Here is a 17,704-nt window from a genome sequence, read left to right as displayed (position 1 = left end):
CCACTCGCCCAGCCTTACAAACAATGCTTAATGATGTGTTACAACAAACAATGAGCATCAAAAAATGAAACAATATGAAGGCAGAAAAATTCCCAGCAAAAGACCAAAGGAAAATAAAAACAAACAATAAGAGTATTTATTGAAAAAGGGAGAGAACCAAGGTGTTATTTACCAAAAAGATAACACTGAGGGCCAGCGCTGTGGTGTTCCAGACTAAGCCACTGTCTGCGGCACCAGCATCCCATCCCAAATGTGGATGCTGGTTGGAGCATGGCAGCTCCACTTCTGATCCAGCATCCTGCTAAGGACCTGGGAAGTCAGCACAGAAGGGCCCATGCATGTCCTGATCATCCACACTCACAGGGCAGACTCAGAAGAGGATCTTGGCTCCACTCATTGCCAACCTCAGAGAACAGCTTGTGGACATGTGGTCTGGCCTCAAGCACCTGTTAAAGAAATGGGCCACCCCCATTGCTAACTTCATGTAAAGAAAAACACCACACTGGGGATACACACACAAGACAGGACAACCAGCCTCTCTGATTCTTCAAGAGAAGACCTTGAGTGTCTTATTAAAAGACGAAAGAACAGGTTAAATAACACCACAGGCCAAATTATGCACCAAGCATCCAGACACAGGGTTGACAAGCACAGGAAGTGATGCCTCACACCTGGTACAATGAAGCCAACATCATCTCAGAACAATTGTGACCACTCAGGCTAACACCTAAGGACATGCTTACTCCCATCAGTGTCCCTGGGACAAAATCCAGGGACCATCTCTGTCCCCTGACTCTGATGTGATCTGGCAGCAAGGAGCTTGGCAACATCTGCCCCTCCCCCACTCCGTGGCCACCGAGGGAGGGTGAGGTCTTTTCCCTCCCCCAGAGAGCCCACCCCACCCAGACGCATGGCTCTACAATATCTTCTCTTTGACAACAAACAAATAAAAGTAAGTAAATTTAAAATTTTTTTTTAAAAAAGCCAAATCTATCTATTTGCTACCTGCAAGTACTAAACCTCATTAGCAAAGAAACAGACTGAAAGTGAAAGGACGGAAAAAGAAATTTCATGTTAATGGAAAGCAAAAACAAACAGGCATAGCCTTCTTAATATCATAAAAAAAATGGACCATAGCAGAAAATATTAAGATAAAGAACAGCAAGATGTAATGATTAAGGGATCAATTCAACAGGAAGAGGTGACTGTGGAGAATGTAAATACACGTAATGCCAAAGCACCTGGCTATCTGAAAGGAACGACTGCGGGTCCGAAGGGAGAACAAACCCTGAGACACAGTTACAGCGGGGGCTTCGACACCCACATCAGTGGGCATACTGACCAGAAAGCCAACGAAGTTAACAACATACCTGCGGACCAAATGAACCTGGTATCTACAGATCATCTCATCCCACAGTGTGAAGACACACCTTCTTTACCAGCCCACCAAACCTCCTCAAGTCTATGCCAGATCATAAATCAAGGGCCCGGAGCGGTGGCGCAAGTGGTTAAGGTCCTCGCCTTGCACGCCCGGGATCCCATACAGGCGCCGGTTCTAATCCCGGCAGCCCCGCTTCCCTTCCAGCTCCCTGCCTGTGGCCCAGGAAAGCAGTTGAACGGCCCAAGGCTTTGTGACCCTGCACCCGAGTGGGAGACCCAGAAGAGGCTCCTGGCTTCGGATCTGCATAGCAGACTGTTGCGCTCACTTGGGGAGTGAATCATCGGACGGAAGATCTTCCTCTCTGTCTCTCCTCCTCTCTGTATATCCGCCTTTCCAATGAGAAAATAATAAAAATAAATCTTAAAAAAAATAAATAAATAAAATAAATCAAGTCTCAGAAAAACATGCGTCTTTTCTGGCCACAATTGGCTGAAGCTGGAAAGCAACAACTTAAACTCTATAAGGTATGGAAACATATGAAGACTAAAAGCGCATTTCTGAAATGACAGTGGGTCAAAGAAAAATTCAAAAGGAAAATAAAAAAATTCCTGAACCTAAATGAATATTGCAGCACAGCATACCAAAATTCACAGGATAAAACAAAAGCAGGGCTAACAGGGAATTCCCAACTATATCAAAAAATTACAGGGCCCAGCCCGATAGCCTGGTAGTTAAAGTCTTTGGCTTGTATGCTCCAGGATCCCATATGGGTGCCCGTCTGTATCCCATCCAGCTCCCTGTCTGTGGCCTGGGAAAGCAGTCAAGGACGGCCCAAAGCCCTGGGACCCTGCAGGCACGCCGGAGACTCGCAAGAAGTTCCTGGCTTCGGACTGGCTCAGCTCCAGCCACTGCGCCTTTTGGGCAGTAAACCAGTGAACAGAAAATCTTTGTCTCTCCTTCTGTCTGTAAATACCACTTTCCAATTAAAAAATACATAAATAAATTCTCAATAAATATATACATAAGCATCAAATAAGTAATGTGTCTGTCAATGCATCTCAAGGACTAAAAGTCAACCCGCAAAACACAAAATTAAAAGTAAATAAAATTTGAGAAGAAATAAAGCTTTGAAACAAAAAATTCACAATATCTAAAAAAATCAATAAATTAAGAGCTTGTTTTTGGGGAAAAAATTAATATATCTTTGGCCCAGATGACCCAAAACAACAGTAATATCCAAATCAGCAGAATTAGAGATGAAAAAGGAGATGCAACAGGGACATCACAATAACACAACAAATCAACTATTACTACAGCTGTGTGTCAACAAACTGGAAAACCACAAGAAATGGACAGACTTCTGAACACAATCCACCTACCAACTGAGTCACGAAGATCCAGAAAGCTTCAACAGTTTGGGGTGAGGCAGTAACAAAGGCCCCCAAACACAGAAAAGCCCAGTCCAGACGTCTTCACTGCCAAATTCAACCAAAATTTTCAAAAACAACTAATTCCAATTCTTCTAAAATTATCTGAAACAACTGAAAGGGAGGAAATCTTCCCAAACTCCTTTTCTAGCATCATCTTAATTTCAAAAGCAGAAAAACACAACAAAGACCAATATCCCTGACGAGCCCGAGCACAAAAGCCCTCAACAAGTAGCAGGCACCTGACTCCAACATCGCAGAAGAACCACTCACCCAGACTGAGGACGGCTATGTGTACTCCACATATGCAACGAACACGTGTGACCCACAGTAGCAAACGCAAGTGGAAATCTTTTCCTTTTTCTATTTATATAACGTTAACAATTTTCACATATTTAACAATACAAATTTAGAAGCATAATGATATCATTCTAACATTCTATCTTCCTGCCTACACACACACCTCACAAACCCTTCTTTCTTTCCTAATTCTTACAGCAGCATATTTTCATTTCATTTCAATCAGCAGGCTTAATATTCCATTAAGTAAAGATATCACTTAGCAACTAGAAAAAAGGGGAAAAAAACAAAACCTACTTTTCCTCTGGGTGTAAATAATCATCAAATCCCAGCATATCAATCTCACTCATACAGTTTACATTTTTACTCTGAATATTAGTTATCACAGACTGAGAAAACATCTATATTCAGAGGACTGATTTATTTCACTAATCATAATGGTTTCAAATTACATCCATTTAGTTGCGAAAGACAAGTTTTCATTCATTTATGGCTAAGTAGTATTCCACAGTGCATCCAGGCAAGTTCATGGCCAACTGGGTTGATTCCATATCTCAGCTTTCTGAATCGAGCTGCTATCAACATGGAGGTACAAATAACTCTCCCATACACTGATGAGATCTTTCTTAGAAATCAACCAGCGGGGCCAGCATGGTGGTATGGCATCTTGATCCTCTGGCCTGTGGCTGCAGTTTGAATCCCAATCAACCCACTTTTGATCCGTCTCCCAGAGGATGGCCTGGGAAAGACGTGAAGGATGGCCTAAAACCTTGGGCCCCTGCACCTATATGGGACACCTGGAAGGGTTTCTGGCTCTAGTCGTTGGCCCACTTCAGCCCAGCCTAGCTCTGGCTGTTGCAGCCATTTGAAGAATAAGTCAGTGGAAGGAAGGTCTCTCTCTCGCTCACTCTCTCTTTCTGTAACTTTGACATTCAAGTAAACATAAAAAATAAATCCTAAAAATAACAGAAGTCAAGAGCAAGACATGAATGTTCATTCTGACAAGTTCTATTTAACATAAACATAATAGACCTAGTTGGAGCAGTAAGGCCAAATAAAAGAAACCACATTCAAACTGGGAAACAAACTACTAAATTGTTCCTGTAGGTGACATATGATTGACAAAAAAGCCTGAAATAGCAACACCATCACTAAATACAAAGCAGGTGAAACCTCAAAACAAAAAGTTAACGTTCAATGCTCAATTACATCCACACACTAACAAAGTATTAAAAACAAATGAAGAAGTAATTTTATTCCCAAAAGTATCCAAGAAAATAATACTTGGGAACAAATTTAACCAAGTATGTCAAAGTTCTAAACACTGAAAAAAGTGAAGACACAAATGAATGGAAAGAAGGTTCACATTACACAAAGCAATCTATATTTAAAGCAACTCCTATCAAACTTCATTGACATTCCTCACAGAAATGAAGGGAAAATCCTAAAATTCCTAAGTAACCACAAAAGATACAAAATAGCCAGTGTAATGCTGAGAGAGAACAGAGGGCTTGTACTTCCTGGTTTCAAACTTTATTACAAAGCTACAATAATCAAAGGGAGAGGTCTGCATTGTAGTACAACGCAAACATCCCAAATCAGAGAGCCAGTTCCGGTCCTCGTGGCTCTGCTTCCAATCCAGCTCCCAAAGATGGCCCAAGTGTTTGGACCCTTGTCACCCATGCAGGAGATCTGGACAGAGTTCCTGGATTCTGGCCTCAGCCTGGCTCTTGCACCACCTTTCAAACAAATCATTTAAATGTATGCATGATACTAGCTCAAGAGCCACATGGACTGAAGAGTACAGGAGTATAGAAATAAACTCATGCACAAATAAATAGAATAACTGCACAACAGGGAAAGAACGGCCTTTTCCATAATTGGTGCTGCAGAAACAAAAATTAGCCATTCACACTCAAATGAATGAAAATGGGATCCTCATACTACACACAAAAACTAAGTAAAAATGGATTGATTTAAACATATGAATGAATCTGTAAAACTACCAAAAAAAGGATTTACCTCTTAAGCCATTTGTCTTGACAATTAGGGTTTTTGTTTTGTTTTTAAAGATCTGATATAACAGACAATAAAGAGAAAAGTAGATGCCAGCCAGAGCTACCCTACTGCCATGGCCACCACTATGGGGATCAGACACTTTGCCCAGGGAAGGGAATCTCAGGGCAAATAAGAGCACGGGCCACTTAGGGCTTGTTTTGCATGTATGAGATGCTTTCTAGAGGCTTCCACAGACCAGCCCTAGGTAATCCAGGGAGCTGAGATGGGGTGGATCAGACAGGGGGATCCAGAGGGTCTCCCTACTTCTGGCCAAGAAAACTCTCAGGCATGCCTGAGAATCTGGGGCTGGTGGTGAACAGGGCCAGGCCAGGTCACAGTACCCACTGGTGTTTTCAAGAGCCATGTTTTGGGGCAGGTCTGATAGGGGTGACTTGAGGATCACACCACATTGGGGGCAGGGATTCTTTGGGGTCACCCTGACTAGGCTGTAGCACCTATGGCTGCACGCAAGAGCCTGGGCTGTGGGCAGGCCAGACTAGACCCTAGCATAGGCCAGCACACATGAAAACAAAGGCAGGGAGTGGGATGTGACTGGGGCCAGATAGGGGAAGTTGGTAGTTACCCTGATTAGGCTGCAGGGTGGCACCCCCCACCCCACAGAGTGCAAGAGAACCAGACCTAAGGGCAGGCTGGACTGGGCTGTGCTAGACAAGGCTAGGCAGCACCACCTGCTGGTTCCCGATACCCAGGGCTGGGGGCAGGCTGGGCTTGACTGTATCAGCTGGCATACACAAGATCAAGGTCTAAAGACCTCCCAGGTAAGAATTCTCGGCTCCCCCTCTAGACCTCTGCACTTCATCCCAGACTTCATCAGAGAAATCACTAACAGCTGGTCCAACCCCAGAGCACAGGACTGCCACCTTATATCCAGAGGTACAGGAAAGACAAGATGGTTGGCTCATCTAACCCAGCAGAGAACTTCAAGTGCCTCTTCAAAGAATGGAAAGCAGGGAAGGCTAGAGAAGGGCTGCTGGAAAACCTCTCCAGGCCAGCCTTCACAGCAAGCACCTAGAGGAGTAGACACACCGGGAACAAGCACAGCCAACAGGCCTTACTTAGAACGCCTCACCTCTGGTGCACTGATGCCAATAACTTCTCAGAACAATTAAGACCACTCAAGTGACATCGCTGACACGTTCTTCCACTCCAAAGGGTCTCTGAGGTCACAGAAAGGGCCATCTTCACTCATCTCTGAGAGCCGATGCAGTCCTAAAGCCAGAAGCAGTGCAGGGTGCACTTTCCCTCCCTCAGCCCTTGGGCACAGAAGGAAGGGTAGATGAAACATGATCTCACCTGCCTTCCCCTCCATCCCAACCCTCTCCCACACAGGTTTGCAACCTCCTCACCTCTGTAATGAATTAAAATATACACTGGTTCAACCATTAGAAAACAAAATCCAGCTATCCTATGTCCAGAGATTATTTAACCCACAATGACCACAGGCATTACTAGCAAGGGTCAAAATATGGAAACAGCAGAAATATCCTACAACAGCTGAGTGGATAAAGAAGGTGTGGTGCGGGCCTGGCGTGGTGGCCTAGCAGCAGAAGTCCTCACCTTGAACACCCCGGGATCCCATATGGGCACTGGATCTAATCCCAGCTGCCCAGATTCCAATCCAGCTACCTGCTTGTGGCCTGGGAAAGCATCAGAGGGCGGCCCAAAGCTTTGGGACCTTGCACCAGCATGGGAGACCTGGAGGAGGTTCCTGGCTCCTGGCTTCAGATCGGCGCAGCCCAAGCCTGTTGTAGTCACTTGGGGAGTGAATCATCAGACGGAAGATCTTCCTCTCTGTCTCTCCTCCTCTCTCTATATCTGACTTTCCAATAAAAATAAATAAATCTTTGAAAAAAAAAAAAAAGGTGTGGTGCTATTCAACAATAAAAAAGGAACTCCTCCAATTCTGGACAGCAGGGATGAAAAGTACATTACACTGAGCTTTAAAGTCAGACACAAACACCACATAACCCAACTTCCGTGTGAAATCTGAACAGCTGAACTTGGGGTGGATACAAAGGTATTTTGAGTTAAAACATCACTTAGGACATCCACAAGGGTCTCCCAAGGGTTAACTCCACAGCTTAGCTTGTTTCTCTAGGTGTAACAGGATGGGCAATCTTGGCCTGATACATTTAGCCCCTGGCTTGACTGCAAGTTCCATCTTCCCTGCTTCCCCTTTTTAAGATGCCCTTGTGGGAGCTTAGGAGTCGCTTGAGCATTGGGAAAATCCTGGGAAGAGTCAAGCAGACTATAAAAGATTCAGATTGACTTTGAATAAAAGGCATTCTCTTTACAAGAATGACCCACTGTGTGTTGTCTGTTTTGTAACCCTAGTGCCACTGCTCAGCTTGGGGTATGCAGCAACAATGCCGACATACAGGGAGCACCAGTCTTAGCCTTGGCCACTCTGCCTCCAATTCAGCTTCCTGCTAATGTGCCTGGAAAGCAGCAGGTGCTAGTGCAAGTACTTGAGTCTGTTACTCACACGAACATCCAGACAGAGTTCCTGAGCCCTGGCTTCAGCCTGGCCAGCCCAAAGCGCTATAGCTATTCAAGAAGTAAACCAGCAGACTGAAGATCTCCTGATGCTTATTCCCCTTAAACTGTGTCTACGGAATAAGTCAATTTTCAAAAAATAAGTAAGCTACTTACAACAGTGATTGTAGGTAGGGGATGAAGACAACAGGAACACATTCATCAGACTACAAATGTTCAACCATACCAGATGAACACCTTCTGGTTATCTAACATATGGTATGGTAGTCAAGGGTTCTCACCAGGCAAGGTTATGAACAAAGTGTAGCAATCTTCACATGGTACATCTCAAAAATGCAAAAATTTTGTCAACTGCTTATCTACAAAACTGAAAGGACCAAAAATCACTGAATAATAAATTATATCTTCCTCTTTCCCTCCCTCTCAAAAGAGGGCAGGCAGGGCTTGTCCTGCTCCATCGGTGCCTATGTCTCCTGCATACTCCAGAGGGCAGTCACCTGAGCCTCCAGGAGCACCTGCCCTTACCATGGCTGCTCCTGATCCCACTGAGAGCCTCTGGCATTGGTTAGCAGCCTGGGCTTCCATGTCCAGCTGGCTCTGGACACGCCAGGGTCTCCAATCTCAGGGATCAGAGCTGTGAGGTTGTGTCCTGATCTCAGTGCACACTGGGCCACGTCCTCTGCAAGGAAGGGAAACACGCCCAGGTGCACACAAAGGGTAAGTTGGCCTACCCAGTGAACTAATCCAAGATCTCAAGTACCTCTGCGAAGGCAAACAGGTATGAATAGCCATTACTTTCACCATATCAAGGCCAATACCATTTTAAGGCTCTTTTTACCCACCTCTCCTCTTGTTGCTCCTTGGAAGCTGCTACTGGCAGAACTCCTTGGTGAGTTCTTCTAATGCAGCAGTCGATTTCAGTGCATCACATGAAGCTAGCTAAGTTAAAACCCAGATGACCACTTTAGGCAGATTGGCCCACACTTAGGCCAATTTCTACAGCAAGTACTCTAGTCTGTAGACACTTGGTCTAAAGCAATCATGGGCAACAACAGGCTATAGACTTATAGAAGAAGGAGCAGCCTGTGCACTGGTTAACTGACTCTGTTACCTTACCTGTAATGGTATATGCTCACTGGAAGGGACATTTTAAGTCTTTCCTCGACTTCCAGTTTGGAGCTGAACTGGTCTGGCAGAAAAAGGACCCAAATCCTTGGGCTCCTGTACCTACATGGGAAACCTGGCTATGAGCTGCTACAGCCATTTGGGAGACAGCAGATGGAAGATGTCCAACTCTTTCTCTCTGTAACTCTGCCTTTCAAATAAAAGTAAAGTTTTAAAAATACATTAGCTCCATAAACTATTATTCAGCTTTTTAAAAAATGAACTGCTCTTATAGGCACCAATTTTAGACCTATTTAACATACTGATAACTGTCTTTTATCCACCCCCATTCAATGCTCTATTATATTCTAAACAACTACTTTAAAAAAAAAATTTATTTTTCTGTTGGAAAGGCCGACATACAAAAGAAGGAGGTACAGAAAGATCCTCCATACACTGGTTCACTCCCCAAGTGACCACAACAGCCGGAATAAGCCAATCCGAAGCCAGGAGCCAAGAGCCTCCTCAGGGTCATCTACACGGGTGCAGAGTCCCAAGTCCTCTGGCCGTCCTCCACTGCCTTCCTAGGCCACAAGCAGGGAGATGGATGGGAAATGGAGCAGCCAGAACACAAATCAGTACCCACACAATAACCCAGCCAGTGCAAGGTGAGAATTTATCCACTAGGCCATTGCCCCGGGCCCTGAACAACTACACTTGTAGTGACTTTGAGTTAGTATATAGTGTTCAGGTAGTTGGTGTGTCACTACCTCCACCTCGGCTGTGCTACCGCATTAGAACACATCAGCCCCTTCTGTTCTCTGTAGTCAAAGAACGTCTCATGACGCTCACTCCATGCATCACAGTAAGATACAGAAATCTTAAGATTTTTCACTGTTTAGTGCATTCCTTCTTCACGTTAACTGTCACTCTGAGTTCACACTCACATGATTCCACTCTGGATTATGGCTGTGACAGCACCACAGTAGCGAAGATTATATCCTAGCACCTAAAACATTGCTGTTACTTTCATGGTCAGGTCCACTTTTCTAACTTTACTATTTTTAATGTTCACATGTCACTTCTCCTTTTGTCTTTAAAGTGACAAATTTATACTGCTTATCATTACTGTACAACCCCCAGTACACACTTTAAGCTCAACTAATTCCTTACCAAATAAACAAAAAACATCACACCCATATGAAAAACAGTCAAATCATGGCAGATATTTTTTTTTTACCAATGATATTGATTTTTAATTAGGGAAAGTAGATTTGCAAGGTAGTTATAACTACATTTCAGCAAGTCTCTCATTTTTTTGTAAACTATTTTTGTGCTAACTGGCTAGATTGACTAAGACAAAATAATACTTTCCCCAATGAAATCATTAATCAATCTTAATTCCAAAGCTAGTTGTTGGAAAAATCCATTTCAATATCTGTGAGGTAAAGTTAACACAGGTTCTCTCAAAAACCCTGTCATTTTCTGCACAAACAGCAATCACAAGAAAGAACATATGATTTCATTCACTTACAAAAATAAATCTAAGCTCCCTAATACAGGTTAAACATCCTTAATTCAAAAGCCTGGAAACATTAATCCTTTCAAATCCCAAACTTTCAGGGTTAGCATGATACCACAAATGGAAATTTTCACATCTGACCCGATGTGATACATCAAAACCCAAATCATTTCTATACCAAGCATTTAAGCCAAGGGATGCGCAGCCTGCGTAAACGGGAAATGGAATGTGTTAAAAGTATATAGCTTTTGAGTGTTTTATAGCCCATGTCATTTCCCAATATTGGAGGAAATAGTAGGAATTATGGTGTTAACTGTTTGACTCCAAGATGCATCTCTACCAACACATGCTGAAAGACAGCCTCCCTTGCACTTGCTAAGCCTTGCTGTGCCCACAGTGCTGAGGCATGCTTCTCCCCCACAGGTCTTCCATCAGTAAGCTCAGACACCTGTAGTTAGGGATCCACCTTACCTGTAAATCATTTGCAGCAGTAATTTTACCAGAGTCGATCCTAACTCTTGGACTAAGTCAAATCACAGGCAAATTTTCTACCGCAAAAGAACTTGGTTCATCTGCCTGAAAACAAAACTCTTGTCCACTTCTGCTCATTTTATTTGAATCTCGGAGACAGAGAGGGCTTGCTTCTGTTTCCCTCCCACTTAATGTGACAGGGAGACAGGAAGAAAGACAAAGTATCCTTCAATCTGTTGGTTTACTCCCCAAAATGCCCACAACAGTCAGAGATGGGTCTGATAAAAGCAAATACCTGGGAATTCAATTCTGGTCTCTACCAGTCTACTAACAGCTTAAGAAACTCAATACAGGGCCCAGCGGCGGCGGGGCCTAGTGGCTAAAGTCCTCGCCTTGAACACCCCGGCATCCCATATGGGCGCTGGTTCTAATTCTGGCAGCTCCACTTCCCATCCAGCTCCCTGCTTGTGGCCTGGGAAAGCAGTCAAGGACAGCCCAAAGCCTTGGGACCCTGTACCCACGTGGGAGACCCGGAAGAAGTTCCTGGATCCTGGCTTCGGATTGGCTTAGCATCAGATCAGCATAGCATCGGCCGTTACGCTCACTTGGAGAGTGAATCATCAGACGGAAGATCTTCCTCTCTGTCTCTCCTCTCTGTATATCTGACTTTCCAATAAATAAATAAATCTTTAAAAATAAAAAAAGAAACTCAGTATATATAAAACTACAAAAAACTTACAATTGTTAAAACATATTTCAAACATAATACTTACATCTATCAGTTAACTGGCTTCACTCTATTTTTATGAATGTGATGAATGGAAGCAAATTATTAATGATTTCACCAGCCAAATAAGTCTAAATGTTATCTGAATACCCACTCATGTCATTTATGAATCAATGAGGCTAGTTCTTGGAAAACAGAAAAAGTTCATTTTATGTAAAAGTATTTTTAAACTTACACAAAAGGGTCTTTTAAAAGCTTATTTTAAAAATATTTCATGAAAACCCATTCACACTCTTCAAAACTGTTGCAGTAAAATAAATTCATCTTAGATCTTCCACCTGCAGTTTTACTCCACAAATGGCCACAATGGAGTCAGGCCAGGAGTCAGGAAGTCCACATGGGTGGCAGGTCCCAACACTGGGTTCATCATCTGCTGTCTTCTAAGTGCAGGAAGCAGGAAGCTGGACCAGCAGGTGAAGTAACTGGGCCTCAGAGCTGTGCTGAGAAACAGGAGCCCCGCACCACCACACTGATTCCTACACGCATATTTTAACTTCATTTTCTGCAAATTTGTTCAAGTAGTCCACTATAAAAACCTCAACTGTCTTAAATGATTCAATGCAGTTATCTTCTACCTCTTGCCTATAAAAATGAAAGCTTTTCAAGAATAGGAACCATTTTTTTATTCATGACTAAACAAACCATATTTAGTTGTACTCTATCAGGTGCCATACATTAGTTTATTTCAAAACATAATTTTATGAGGCAGACTTCTGCAAAGCAATATGCTTAAAACTTAACACTCAAAGCCAATGTAATAATCTGAATTATTTTTTTTTCTAGTCTCCTCCTCTTGAATTGACTTGATACAGCCATTACATTTCGGGCCACATCACTCTTTCCCACAGGTGCTGATGCATGAATGTTGCATGCTTAATAGCATTCTGACTGCGACCCGCTATTATGGCAATAGCACAAGGTTTTGCCAATCAAGACCCTCTCCAGAAGCATCCACTGTCCTTGGAGACAAAATTATTAATTTGCGTCCACTGGATCTTAGCAGAAGTAAAAGCCTGACTAAGACGCTGTGTGAGCCGGACAGACTGGCACTCCCAGGGAAAGAAACACAACATTCCCAAGCAGTCACTACCCTTTCACCACGGACCACTACACCCACACAGCTCATCTACAGTAACCCAAGTCACAAGTTCCTACCGCTATGAAAAACCCAAATACCCAGGACAGGCTCACAGCGCTCACATCTAGGCCTGTCACTTCCTCTCCTTCAACATGCAGACTGGACCAAACCACATTTTCTAAGAATCTGAATTTTGAAGATTACGTTTGGGAGGCATGGATAAGTTAACGGCACAGCAAGCAGCTGCTCCCCCGAGGCTGGCCGACACAATTCTCAGACACTCCCTGATTCCTCTCTTCCACAAAGTTCTGTTCTCCAAACTCTTATTCAGTGTGATATCTAGGATTGTGTGTACATTTACGACGACAAGAAAAATGTACAGAGTAAATTCACAAGCCTTAAAGAACACTAAATAGGAAATTCAGATCATGAAACATCAGCTTCCTTGTTTTCCCATAACCAACTTAAGGCACTTACTTGCCACCTGAAATAAAAACAGTGCCCTGGTCCATGGAACCAATAAATCTTAAAGCACATCACATTTTCAACATTTTAATACCAACTCCGTCCACTAGAAAATTCTCTGAAACTTGCCTCCTTATTCAATATTCATGTGTCAACACTATGGGGGACACAGCCACGAGTAACAATGACAGGGCCTTTTCTTAGTTCCTTACATTCTGGTGGGGACACAGAAAAATAAACACACATGAAAATATGGCAGATAGGGCCCGGCGCGGTGGCGCAAGTGGTTAAAGTCCTCGCCTTGCACGCCCGGGATCCCATATGGGCACTGGTTCTAATCCCGGCAGCCCCGCTTCCCTTCCAGCTCCCTGCCTGTGGCCTGGGAAAGCAGTCGAGGACGGCCCAAAAGCTTTGGGACCCTGCACCCGCTTGGGAGACCCAGAAGAGGCTCCTGGCCTCGGATCAGCATAGTATCAGCTGTTGCACTCACTTGGGGAGTGAATCATCGGATGGAAGATCTTCCTCTCTGTCTCTCCTCTCTGTATATCCGCCTTTCCAAAAAAAAAAATAATAAAAATAAATCTTTAAAAAAAAAAAAGAAAGAAAATATGGCAGATGGGCCAACACTGAGGCACTGAATTTGACCTGACCCAATCCCAGCCACTGTGCCCATCTGGGGAGTTAATCAACAGATAAAGACTGTTGCTCCTCTTCTCTAACTTTGCCTTTCAAATAAATAAATATACCTTAAAAAAAGAAAGAAAGAAAGAAAGAAAAGCAGCAGGTAATAAGAAATACCTCACGGGGGAAAAAAAAATCTGAGTGCAACAGTGAGTAAGCTGGTGTGGGGATGCCTCTTTGGAGTGACCTAAATCTGGACAAGAAGTCAGCCAGTATAAACCAAGGCACAAGTAAGAGAAAGATGCTAAGGCTGGGCACAGATCTGGCTTGCTCTAAATGCCAAAGGCAGCCACAGTGACTGCACTGTAGTAAACAGGGCAAGGTCAGAAAAACAGAATAGACTGTATGTAGAGTTTTGTAACCTAAGTCAAAGAGGCTGGATTTGGAAATCAACTGGTATAGGACAAGGACATTATTTGTAATAAGATGCTTACAGAGAATGGCTGAGCAATGGACTAAGATGGGGGCAACAAGATCACAAACAATAATTCTAGAAAACCATTAGAGCCAAAAGAATGTCCATTCTAGAGAAGTGCAGGCTCAATCGTGGCTTCTCAGAGGTCAGAAGGAACACGAGTAGCAGCTGCACTTGGTGCTGACAGGTGTTCAAAGCTCTTTCCATAGTTCCTCACTTCCTCCAGAAAGTCCATGTTCACTTCCAAATGAAACAAAACAACACATTTTCAAAGATTTTTTAAACTATTCATGATGAACTATTCATATCTCTATCCCTTGCAAGAATTTATTAAAAACAATTGATAATAGTTAAGTATTTACTATCAAATAAATTTCTTCTCCAAGTTATATAAAACAGGGGAAAAAAATGAACAAAAAAATATACTTACATCTGGGTATTCTTTAACAGGCACATAAAGTTTCTCTTGTAACTGAACAATAGGTCCCACAGCATCAGGCAATTCTGCACTCCTTCTCTCTGTACTGCCATTTAATGTGTCATTGTACATGTCTTTCCGTACTCTGCTAATTTCTGTTAAAAGTAAAAATTTTAAATGTGTTAGACAAAAAGATATTCTTGCTAGTCCAAGAAAAAAATATAGGCAGTGGAGGAATTCATTGATCAACTGTTAGAACGCCAATAAATAATTACTGATTTATTCTGTCATTCTCTAAAGTTCATCTGTAACAGGTCTATGAGCCTCATATCTACCACAAATAAAATTTATGTTAAGAAAATATTCTATTAAAACTCACTACAGACCACCAGCACAATATACATCTTATTTTAACTAATTTTTTACATTGCAATAAGGCAAGTTATTCCAAGTAATAGCTTTAGTTTAAATAAACGAAATTAATACCAAAGGCTCTTTTACACTCCAGAGCTGATCTGAGCAAGTTTAACCTGGACCGCACTTCTAAATATTTTATCCTTAGGATATTCAAATCGGTGATCAAAATATAAGCTAGCAAGCTCAAATGAAGTCTGAGTCTGCTATAGAAGCTCAGTGCTTAAAGTTATGAGATGTCTCAAAGGGAAAAGGGGAGGAAGGACGAAAAGGGATATTCTAGGATACTGAGTGAAAAAAAAAAATACTCAAACCAAGAGGAAACAAAGGGAGAACAGGGAAGAGAGGTATCACAGAAAGTAAGAAATGTGAAATTTAATGACAGGATGGGATGATCAACAGTGTCAAATACTACACAAGTCCAAGGTTAAGAGCAGAAGACGGTAGCAGGGATTTGATCACTAATTGGTGAGCACAGAAATGTCATGAACAAACGGTAACCAGAGATCAAGTTAGATCAGGTCAGACCACACTGTAACGATGCAGAGATACCTAAAATCAAAGGCCTGCCTAAAACAGCACAGCCCACACAGTTCCTAGGCTTCTTTCTCTACGCAGAGGTGGGGCTGGAGGAGTGTTTCTACTGCAATGAATGAGCAAGTCCCACCAAGCAAACAGATTCTTTCAGACACTGCTCATCCACCACGCCCGAGAGGCTCCTGGCCAGAACACACCACAAGCGCTGCTCTGACTCACTGGACACCAACTGCCACTTTACGCCCCACCTCGCATTCATCACTGTTTAGAAACAAAATGGGTTTTATTATAAAATATATTTTGGATATCTTCCAAATATGGATCTTCAGTTTGCTGACCTTAAGGAATTACCATAAAAATGCCATGTTTTAATTTTTCTAAATTCTTTAATTGTTTCAGTAAAACGAAATCCAACACAGCTAGAACACATGACCAAAAGTGCTCTTGTTCAGCTGTAATAGTTTTTATCAGTTAAAACAATGCACACTGTCTACTTCAATAGTAGTTTATTTTATCATAAATTTTCTCTCTTAAACAGTCAAACTTAGCAAAGATTTCTCCCTAGCTAGTACATAACAAAAATCAAAGTGCCCTGGTTTTGAATGCATTACACAAAGAAAACTTCAGACCCTCCTAAAGCGCTTTCTGTAGTCCTAGTGTTACAGTCAAATCTATCCTAACCATGCCCAGCATCGATTAGCATTTATCCTAACCCAAGGAAAAGACATTAGGAAATCTGACATCATGACAACTGCACATCTACCCTTTAATTTGGGTCTCCAATAAAAGAACCTACAGATTTCTATTCACTTAAATGCCTGAATCACAAGCTACCAATTCTGTACCAATATGAAGACATGAAGGGAAGCTACAAAGCTTCGCTTATAATAGATTCAAACATCCTAAACAAATAATCCACTATAATATTTTACAAGAATGCATTATGAACAGATGAAATTAATAGCACAATTACAAGTATACTTCAATATTCTAAAATCTAGATTATAAGTAGGAGGATCACCTTAACAGATCATAGACTTATGGTTTTCCAAATAATAATTTATTAGACTTAGAAAGAAAAAATGAACTAAGTTATGAAGTCCTGGTTTTGGCTCCCAAACTCAGGTCTAACATGAATGGCAAGAAGACTTTCCAACATAACTTTTTCAGTCTCTTAAGATACATTATTAAATTTATTAACAGAATACAGGGAACAGTGTGATAGTTCAGCCGGCTAATACTCCACCTTGCAGCACCAGCATCCTATATGAGATACAGTTCACGTCCTGGCTGCTCCACTTTCCACCCAGCTACCTGGCTGTGGCCTGGGAAAGCAGTGGAGGATGGCCCAGAGCCTTAGGACCCTGCTCCTGCAAAGGAGACCAGGTGGAAGCTAGGCTCCTGGCTTTGTATCAGCTCAGCTCTGACCATTGCAGCCACCTGGGGTGTGATCCAGAGGATGGAAGATCTTTCTCTCTCTCTGTGAATCTGCCTCTCTAATAAAAAGAAATAAATCTTGAGAAGAGAGGAGAGGGGAGGAGAGGAGAGGGGAGGAGAGGGGAGAGGAGGGGTAGGGTGAAGTGGGGAGGAGAAGGGTGGGTGGGGAGGGGAAGGGAGATTATGTACAGAAAGCAATGACAAGATGAGTACATACAGTTTTAGGTCCTTGAGGAATTTACTGTTGAGTCCCTGAGGACTCCCTTTCCAAGCAGAGAATCAGCACTTCCAGATGTGTTTTATTTGTAATAATAACCAAATCACAAGTTCTGATTCCAATTCTACCAGTAAGACTGTGATTGTATATGAGTATTATTTAACCTCTGTACTTGTACATCAGTTAGCTGAAGTTGTTCACTGAGCGAGTAATCGGATTATACTGACTTCCAAGAATCCCAATAATTTTCTCTGTAGTTTCACAGTAAAGAACCTTCCACTCCAAGGTCTGGCACTGTGGCACAGAAGGCTAAGTCACTGCTTGCAGCGCCCACATCCTACAGAGTATCAGCTCAAGTCCATTAGCTACTCTGCTTCTAACCCAGCTTTCTACTGAGGAGTACAGGAAAACCACAAGTCCTTGGGCCCCTACCATTCATGTGGGAAACCAGGATGGAGTTTCTGATTCTGCCTTC

The 17,704-nt window shown here is 42.6% G+C and overlaps 1 protein-coding gene across 6 annotated transcripts in view; it reads right to left on the bottom strand.

Moving 5' to 3' along the window:
- QKI (QKI, KH domain containing RNA binding) overlaps positions 1-17,704 on the bottom strand; it is a 136,873-nt gene that overhangs the window by 91,693 nt on the left and 27,476 nt on the right. For all 6 annotated transcript variants that reach the window (XR_005882134.1, XR_005882135.1, XR_005882133.1 and 3 more), the window contains exon 2: positions 14,637-14,779. Coding sequence is in view for 3 of the 6 variants with exons in the window: in XM_040965174.1 (XP_040821108.1) it covers positions 14,637-14,779 (143 nt within the window). In the remaining 3 variants the exon portion in view is untranslated. The remainder of the gene's footprint in view (positions 1-14,636; positions 14,780-17,704) is intronic.

Source organism: Ochotona curzoniae, unplaced genomic scaffold (genome assembly GCF_017591425.1).
Source record: "Ochotona curzoniae isolate NIBS_2020 unplaced genomic scaffold, NIBS_Ocur_1.0 scaffold_3890, whole genome shotgun sequence".
In the NCBI taxonomy this organism is placed as follows: domain Eukaryota; kingdom Metazoa; phylum Chordata; class Mammalia; order Lagomorpha; family Ochotonidae; genus Ochotona; species Ochotona curzoniae.
The sequence above is the reverse complement of the archived record's forward strand: the minus strand, read 5'-3'. Positions and strand labels throughout refer to the sequence as shown.